At 29.7% G+C, this 9,677-nt stretch overlaps 1 protein-coding gene across 2 annotated transcripts in view; it reads right to left on the bottom strand.

The window, feature by feature from the left end:
- Nucleotides 1-4,825, bottom strand: part of LOC100163203 (E3 ubiquitin-protein ligase mib1) — a 42,615-nt gene extending 37,790 nt beyond the window's left edge. The window contains exons 1-6 of one of the 2 annotated variants that reach the window (XM_008188820.3): nt 3,921-4,825; nt 3,662-3,803; nt 1,935-2,470; nt 1,669-1,845; nt 1,177-1,557; nt 936-1,074 (exon numbers count right to left, since the gene is read on the bottom strand). In XM_008188820.3, coding sequence (XP_008187042.1) covers nt 936-1,074; nt 1,177-1,557; nt 1,669-1,845; nt 1,935-2,470; nt 3,662-3,803; nt 3,921-4,001 — 1,456 coding nt within the window. In that variant the 5' untranslated portion in view covers nt 4,002-4,825. The remainder of the gene's footprint in view (nt 1-935; nt 1,075-1,176; nt 1,558-1,668; nt 1,846-1,934; nt 2,471-3,661; nt 3,804-3,920) is intronic. The other variant, XM_001942594.5, reaches the window with a different exon arrangement.
- Nucleotides 4,826-9,677: the final 4,852 nt, after the last annotated feature.

The raw sequence follows: 9,677 nt of genomic DNA, 5'->3' as shown, positions 1-9,677 counted from the left end.
AGGTCGATTCACTCTAATTTTTAAGCTAACGGCATAAAACGTGAACTGCTGAGCGTAAATTTGCTATGTTACGCGTTTGTAAGACGGAGACAACAAATGCGGGTGTGGCGTCCTCTTAATAAATAGTTAACAAAAAGTGTGTATTAACTTTTAACATATAGTCAAATTCACTTTTAACTTTTTTTTATTGGTGCATATTAACTCAACTGAGTTATAAAAATCATTAATTTGCCAAGCCTTGGAAAAAAGTATATTACATATTTCTTTAAATTATAATAGTAATATAATATTTAACCAATGGCAATCATTTAGATAAACAAAAAATGCTAATTTCTACTAATAATTTCTCCTATAAGTATATTATTATAATCTGTAAGCTGTAACAATTTATACACAAACAACATCTTTGATTTCCATCGTAAATCTCAAAAAACTTGTGTGAGCACCTCTCAAGGATGGACCTATCGGGTCCAATTGCAAATCTAAACCATCCAGGGACCCAATCAAACACACAAAAAATGTCATCAAAATAGGTTCAGTCTTTTAGGAGTTCAATGACATATACACGAACAGAAAAAATATAAAGATAACCTACAGTTGATAAAATAAACTAGAAAATATTATTTAATTTTTTTTTTATCAATTAATAGGTACATTGCATTTAAATAAATTAAAAAATTATAACAATTTACAATTTATTTATCCCTTGAAACTTAGCTTGTGTTAGTTTACTTAGGTATATTTTTTTGATGCAATTAATATATTAGTTGCAAAATACTTATGCAAATAGTATAATTTACCGCCCATATTTTTATATATTATTTAAATGTATTATTTTTTTGGTTCCATTTTGATAATTTGGATTTTCACCATTTATCTTAAATTAAAAAAACTATCATTAATGTTATATTATATATGTACACATACACACACACCTTCATTGCCATATTCAGTACCATTATTATTTAGTAGAGTAACCGCTCGTGGATTATAAGTCCACGAAGTGTTACATACAACTATCTTGAGGTCACCATCATCATACACTTGTTGCACATAGCCAACTTCGCCTAAAGTCTAGAAAAGAAAAAAATTATTTTGTATTATATTACATGTAAATTAATATTATAATTAGATGATATCTTTAACAGAGTATTATAATACATTACAACATCATACCATAGACATGGCATCAGCCCATTCTCCATGGCCTTTTTGCAATCGACGAACAAATTCCACATCACTAGATATCTTTACAGTTGACCCTACTCTGATAACATGTTCATTATATGATGAGCTTACAGCTGAATTAAAACTGCCTGCCACTGGATTATCACTAAGTCCAACAACTTTTGTAAGTACGGCCGCGTTAAATGTCCATCTGTTGCCACTTGGATATAAAACAACGACGTCATGATCTTCATCAATACCAACTACCGATCCAATAGAAGCACTTTCTATAACTCCGCCTCCCAAACATTCTTCATACATGCCTTCTGTCCATCCACCATGATCTTGTTGCATAGCTCGTACAACGTCCAATTCCAGATCAACTCTTACCTAATAAACACAATTTATTTTATTAAATAATTTTAACTATTTTGCATATGACAGTTGCACATTACCAACAATAAAATACTAAAAAAGAAACATGAAACAAATTCTTCTTACCCGATCACCAATCTCTAGCTGTTGGTATTGTAGTTGGTTGTGTAGATGATTTAAACTTAGCGCTCCTTGCCTATACTGGTCGTTCCGCTGTTGGTGCTGGTGTTGGCCTAACAACGGCAGGTGGTCTCTGTACACGGCTGTAGATCCTTTGGATGGAGACACACATTTCAAGTCCGACTAAGGCACAAAATGTATGAATGTATTAAAATATTATTTACAAAATAGATATAATTTGATATTAATTCATTAACTAAAATATTACAAACCATTCCTTCAAATCCGACGCGGTACAAGTTCTTGACACACCCAGCCGTATTACCATTAATATCCCATTGGACATAGGCGGCTGAGCGAACACTGCCTGTCATAGCAGACCAGTCTTGAATTTCACACACTTTTCCACGTTTAACGACTGTTTGAGAGACAGCATTGTTTAAACCCTTCTGGCAAACAGATCCTCCATCTTGATCATCCCATTGCCAGTCAACACCACGCACAACACGTGAACCAGGGAATATACCACGCAATGTTATTTTCTTAGATTTTTTCCTTTGATCTAATACAACTGGATTTTCACCGAGACTTCGAGGATCTTTTAATAATTCTTTTGGTATAGGATGTTGGATCAATATAAACCTATGTCGAACATTGTGTTTGTCACCATGATAACACATAAAGCATAAATCGACAGAACTATCACTTGAAACTTCATTGCCAGGACAGCTCATGCATTTCCAACGATGTCCAATGATAGGTGTCTGTTTACATGAATTACACACAACTCCTTCATGCTTAGTGTGTCCTATGAACAAAAGAAAATTTAAATAGTGAATATATTTTTTGATACAACAATAAAAAGTATATAACATTAGAATATTGAAATAGAAATTTTATTCAAAATTTGGTTTATATATATATTTATCAAAAACCAATTATTTTTTATTTGTTAGACTAAAATGTGCTTCAATTTCTAGCTAAACTATACAAATTAAAAAACTCTTGTCTTTTTAATAGATATATTAAGTTCAAATATGGATGAAATTTGATATATAAACAGGGAATAACATAGTTATTTTTTTGTAATTTAAAAATATTATAAAAATAAGCAATTAAAAAATTAGTAGGAAAAAGTGAAACTAGTGCCGTTTGTACTTAGATTACCAAAGAAACTATAAATATTATTAATTTATTAAAATGTATTAGGTAGTTAAAACTTAAAATTTATTAAATAAATAAAGATGCTGAAAGAGTTATACTTAGAACACATGATTTACCTTCTTACAATTTTAAAATTAGCTGTAAAATAATAAGTGAAGTGAAATGAATATGAAGTTATCTTGATGTACTAAACATAATGACATAATGTTAAAAAATTATAAACTTATATTATGACTTTTAAAGTTAAGTTTGATTCAAGTTAAGCCTTGACCATGTAATTTAAACAATGTTTAGATACAATATAAAGAATCACAATTTACAATACTACACTTTAAATACACAACCTTAAATTACATAATATTTAGTAATTTATAAAATAGTATAAAAATACAGTCAGAAAAATCTAATGAAAAAAAATCCAATTTTAATTAATAAAATAATTTTCCCTAAAATTAAAAATTTTACAATAATATTTTAGTACCTAACTATTGGTAAAAGCAAGTTTGTTTTTTGTTAAGTTAAAGTGAATTACTTTTACAATATTATTTAATAACTAAAATTAAATAGAATAATAATTAATAATTAGAGGTACTTTGAATTTACTACTGTTTATTGTATTTAAAAAAATTTAGAAATTTTTTACCATTATCAAATTGATTATTACCAAGTAAGTGTAATTTGACTAAACACAAATGCAATTATATAAAAATACAGAACTATCAACAGTAGTAATTTAAATATTGATTTTTCCTAATAGACTTTTTGACTAAAAAACATTTTCAGGAAATTTTTTAAATATTAAGTGTATTTATATTTTATAAATACAATATTTTACCAGTTGGTCCACTGTCGTAAACACGTAAATCATATTGACCGGAACATCTATAATTGGCTGCTATTCCGTTGTCCCAAACAACGACAACTTCTTCGTGAGACTCAAAACTCCTGACTGTTCCTAAAAAGCCTTCTCCTCCATCCTTACATAAACAATACATAAATAATGTTTAGTTTAAATAATTTGTTGTTGCTGTCAACCAAATATGACTATTTAATTTGATTATATGCAAGCTGGCAATGATTCAATTTAAAATTACCTGCTTGTTCCATTTCCAGCTGGGACCACGTATGACACGGGATCCTACAAGATTCAACAATGTCGGGCACACCACCGACATTGCACAAGTCCAAATCAGATGCCACCAGGAATATCGTTATTATTCGTAACCGCCTAGGCTACCATACTGCCTTACAGTTCAACGTTGAATGGACAAGCGTTTCAACAGCGAGTGGTGAAAATCGACAGAAACAGTAGCACAACAGTAAATTGTATACGAGATCGAAATTGTCGTCGCTGAGCAAACACCTGTCGCCGCACTCAATTGCAATGATCGTCGTCGCCAGTTCGATCGATAGACGCCGTCTGAACGAGAAAACAAACACACACACACACACACACACAGGACGCACACGTATCACTCACACACATGCACACCTACAGACAAAACATAACGTATGCCGAGTGGAGTAGGACGCCCACGGACGCGTATAGGTAACTCCCTACTATAAAAACCTTTTTTAAACTATAACATGGCGGCCTGCGCACCTCCACAGCTAACCAACACTAGATTAGTAGAAAATATTGGATTGGTACCTATCACCTATAATATAAACAATATAATACTGTTGCTTTTTGAACACGGACGACGTATCAAAGGACCATTCATGGACCATGGTATCACTGTATCAGTATATACCACATAAGTACAGATATTGAGATATATAATAATATATATCTGTGGTCATAGTTCACAACAGATGGTCGACGGCGAACGAGCGACGATATAGCGTCAAGCACCCCTACGCAACTCGATGAAATTAACGTGTAATCACCCGTGCTCTTATTGACGGGACAGAGAATTTATATACTAGTACTGCCATCTATCAGTGACGTAAGACGATCTAGATATTATCTGATAATATCTACAAATAAATTTCATGAGAATTTTTTTATTTTAATATTTTGTAATAAAATTATTCGTTTGGCACGATTATAGGATATTGTTGATGTACTAAGGTAGTACTAAGTCTAAAAACTTTAAAATAACTTTTAAGTTTTTAATTTATAGGTATGTATAATATTAATTATTATAGAATATAGATATTAGATGATTTACAAAATTTAGACAGTTTATTTTTTTTCGCATTTTCTTTTAGCTGTTCCTGGTTTGTTTGCCTAGTCCATTGACGCATTCTCATATTTATATAATATTTTATAATGTATGATAAAATAAAATCTTTATGTTCTGCACATAGAAATATGAATGTTTCACACTTGGTTATCAATGCTTCTACTGTGTCTTCAAAAACACTTGTTTTACTTAAATTGTTCATCAACTCATCTTCAACAACACTCAATAATTTATGCAAATATTTATTTGGATGTTTCAGCCATCCCTTAGATTTAATATTTCTCAAATCAGCCTCAGATGTGAAACATTCAATACTTGTGACACTAGATTTACATTTTGGACGAGAACTTCTTTTGATTATTTGGTGAGTTAAATAACCAGCTATATAATACTTTAAGCAGTCCACAATTGGAGCCAATGAATAATAGTGTTCAATTAAATCAGTAAATTCCCATTCACCTTCATTAATAAAACCATTTAATTTGGTTTTTAGTTTGTCTATTGCTGTTATATCTTCATTATTTTCATAACAATTCTTTATATCAGAAATAGTTATTAAATTTGTTTGTGGCATATTATTATCAACAGTACAATTGCCATACTTAAGAGGTTTTAATATAGCATAAACTGAAAGCAGTTTATATACCTGTAAAAAAAGTCGGTGTAGATGGGTGGTCATTTGCACCTGAAGCCATTCTCATTGTACCAAAAAACGCTAAAAAAATTTTTAATTTATAATATTCAACAAAAATGTATGCCTATGTATATTTTGTTACATTACCTCCAGTGAATCTTGGTTAACTTTTCCTGTGAGAAGGTAGTTGAAATTATACTTATCTATTAAATAATCGGACAAGTCTATAGACAATGTAAGTGTAACTCTCAGTCCTTCTGCTGTACTCTTGGTTAAAAAATCTTGAGATTCAATTTTCCCAGCTTCTAAATTAGATCTCCAAGAGTTCAACCAGTCCAGGGAACGTTGAAGTATCTGTTTAGTTATAAAGTTGAAAATTGTAATTTGTGATTTACATTGAATACGTAATTAAACACTTACACAAACACAGAATACAATTTGCATACATCTAAACTGTAAATTAATTGTAGGTACAAACATAAATCTTGTCACATCTAGAAAGTATTAAGGTGCCTTTACATTTATTATATCTTAGATAGAATTTAAAGGCACCTTTAGTAGTTCTTGTTACAGTAATTTTCATGTCTATATATAGGTACTGACTAGAGAAAATTAATATAATACACATACAATTAACACAAATAATAGTTAGTCTTGTTAGTTGTTATGAGACATTCAACAGGTTGAATGCCATATACCCCTTCAGTAAAACTGACAAAAGCAATCATTATATACAGTTGTGTAGCTGGAGTTCAATCAAGGGGAGGCCTAATTTATATACTATATTAATTTATTACCTTTATAGGCTATAACTGTGATTAAAACATCATCAATAAAAAAAAATTGAGGGGTGTCATCCACCCCTTCACCAGCTAGATCAAATACTTTAATAGCTTAACTTTTATAAATATTGTACAAATTATTACATGCATCATGCATACAAACCATGTTATAATGGAATTTTACGAACAGATTATGTGACATAAGTTAGTATTTTAATTGTATTATTATATTACATAATGTTGTATGTAATTTCCTTGTGAATAATAATATTACATTTACAATATAATACATTAATTAAAAATAAGCAATTTAAATATAACAAACTTGATAATTTTTTGATCCAGTTTTAATACCTTGTACAGGAATTTTTGCATTTAATGCATCAAATAAGTCATTAAAAATTAAACAAAAATCTATTGTTGTATCACAATGACTCAAACCTTCTATATTGTGTTTTTTATAAAATTTTAAACCATCTGCGACAGATTTACTAAAAACCTGTAAAGGAAAAGAAAATATAACGTTTTATAAAGTTATATTTATCTGCAAGTAATGTATGGATATTGAATTGTATTATTAATGGCACAAAAAAAAACTGAATATTACCCGAAGTTGTCTGTTATTATATAGCCGGTTCCTGACACATTTAATTAAATGAGGACTATCAGAAAATGCGAAAAATTTCCTACAACTGTCAGCGAAATGTTCAATATGAGTTTTTGAACTACCTAATTTTCCACTTATACCAAACTCAGACCATACTCGTCGGTTAGTTTGAGCTCCATCTGAAACGAACCCATGGACCCAAGCACCTGCTTTCTCAAGAAGCAACACAGCTTTAATAATTAATTTTGCCGGTGTTTGTCCATTAACTGGTCCTTTGGATGCAAACACTCCGATAGGTTGTGTATAATTATCAGCTATGGGTTGGAACATAAAAACTAACCCATGTGTGGCTTTAGAATTTATGTCTATTGCTTTTGGTAAGTTCATTTCATCATATTCTCCAAAATCTATTAAACCAGTATAAGTCAGAGATTTAGAATTTACTGCAACGCTTTCTCAAAGCGAGATTTTGTCAAATATCAAAACACCATGCTTTTGAAGATCTGTTTTAGTATCTAAATGTTTTTTTTAAAATATCAAAAAATTGTTTGTCAAATCCACGTGTAGTATTTATCATTACTCTCTGATTCTTCTGACTGAAAGTAGTGGTAATAATTTATTATTTTGCATAAAAGAATAACCAGCTGGTGATCTAATATGTAAAAGCATTACCCAGTCTTCTGTATATCGATGACCTTTTGAACTTTTTCTCTTGGAGATAGCTATTATTTCCTTTATTACCAATTGATAATTTTTTGGAATATTATTGAATGTTAATTTTTTTAATATAGTTGATTCATCTAAATTACTACATTTTGTTTGACAGATATTTAATTGACTTTTTAATTTGTCTAATTGTTTTCCAGCACGACGATTCAATTCTCTTATATTTTTATTACGCTGACAAAGTAACTTAAGCTTTTCAAGTTTACTTGGAGTACAAAGTAAACGAACACGTCTTACAACAGGTGTGTTTTTCATACGCAATTTTTTTCTTTGGCATCTAATCAATGCTATCTTACAAAATTTGCATCGTCTAATTATTTTATTATCATTTAATCTGTTAATAGCTAATTCTCCATTAACTATTAACGAACATCCAATATGTCAAAAATGTCCATTACTATCAATACATAGAGTATACCTAACCTTACAAATTACGTCTTCAAGTTCTTGTATACTTTGTACCAAATGTGAATTTAATTTAAGATGACTAATCTGAATTGTATCATTCATATATGAACATTTTATTGTTGCATTTTCATCTATGCTTACAGATCGCTCAAAGTATGGCTTTAAATCAATTTCTTTTAATAAAATTTTACTATATAAAACACTTTTATTATTTCCAGGAATGATTCTGCACCATTTTGAAGGAAACTGCACAGAGTCCATATTTAAATATATTTGTTCAAAAATATTTTTTATAGAATTGGTTATTTTACTATGGTCAAGGTTTGGCTCTCTTATTAAATTTGTATGACCTGGAATACTACACATTTAAGATCTATTATTTTCATATTGTTTCTAAGAAAAAAGCAAAATTATGAATGACAGAATATGTGAGTGAAAAACGAAGATATAATATAAAAATATAAAACTAATGTTACTATTTACCATTCCAGAAACATTATATGTGGAGATAGGCAAAATAGGCAGATCTAATTCATCAGAATTATCATTGGAATTCGCATGACTAATAATCAGTTTTTTTACAACACTGTTTGATTTCGAAAGGCAATTGATTTGTATGTATATTGCCTTCATCGACAATTGCATCAACAGTATCAGAATATTTTTAGTTAAACCTTCAAATTCAACTATAGGATATGCATCTGCTTTTAAAAGTACCTTATTATAAAAATATATGTTAAAAAAAGAATAATGTAAATGTATATATCTATATTAACTGTCGAGCTATTATAGTTTATTACTTAAAGCTAATAAAAAAAAAAAAATGTATTATATAAATATATTATTTTATTATATAACACATATTATAAATTTTAGTTTGAAAAACTTACTGTTGAACGTTTTGTTTGTTCTGGACCGTCTTTTATATTTTCTTTTATCAAAAAAGCTTTGGGAAAATGTGTTTGACAAATTCGATCACCTACTAATAAGGGAATTGGAACTACAAATTCCCAATTTTCTCTACGTTTTTTAGTGACTATAAAAGTCGGTACCCCTTCTGTACCTATATTGCATATGGCACATTTTTTTGGCATGATGACAAGAGTCGGACTGATTAATAATATAATAAAAATCCAAAAGTTATAATCTATGAAAACACTCATTACTTAAGTTAAATTACTTAACAATATACCTTTGTTTTAATAACTTTTAGCGCAATTTTTGATTAATGTTTTAGATTTAGGCGGGGATATGAGTGTATTGGTTTTACAATGCTTTTTTTCTGTGTCAGTTTACACATTTAAAAATATAAAATATGACTTCGCCCTCCTCCCTCCAGACATGTCTCTCCTAAAAGTCCAAACCTACTCCCCTAGTACTTTCCAATACAGTAGAAAAGCTGGCAGCTGCTGCAGAATGAAAGCCCCGGTTAATAAATAAAAACAAAATATTAATACGCTAGATAGTGACACGTGTGCATGACTATTCCCTGTCCGGTCATTAGG

The sequence above is a fragment of the Acyrthosiphon pisum genome, chromosome X (assembly GCF_005508785.2).
Source record: "Acyrthosiphon pisum isolate AL4f chromosome X, pea_aphid_22Mar2018_4r6ur, whole genome shotgun sequence".
NCBI lineage: Eukaryota > Metazoa > Arthropoda > Insecta > Hemiptera > Aphididae > Acyrthosiphon > Acyrthosiphon pisum.
The sequence above is the reverse complement of the archived record's forward strand: the minus strand, read 5'-3'. Positions and strand labels throughout refer to the sequence as shown.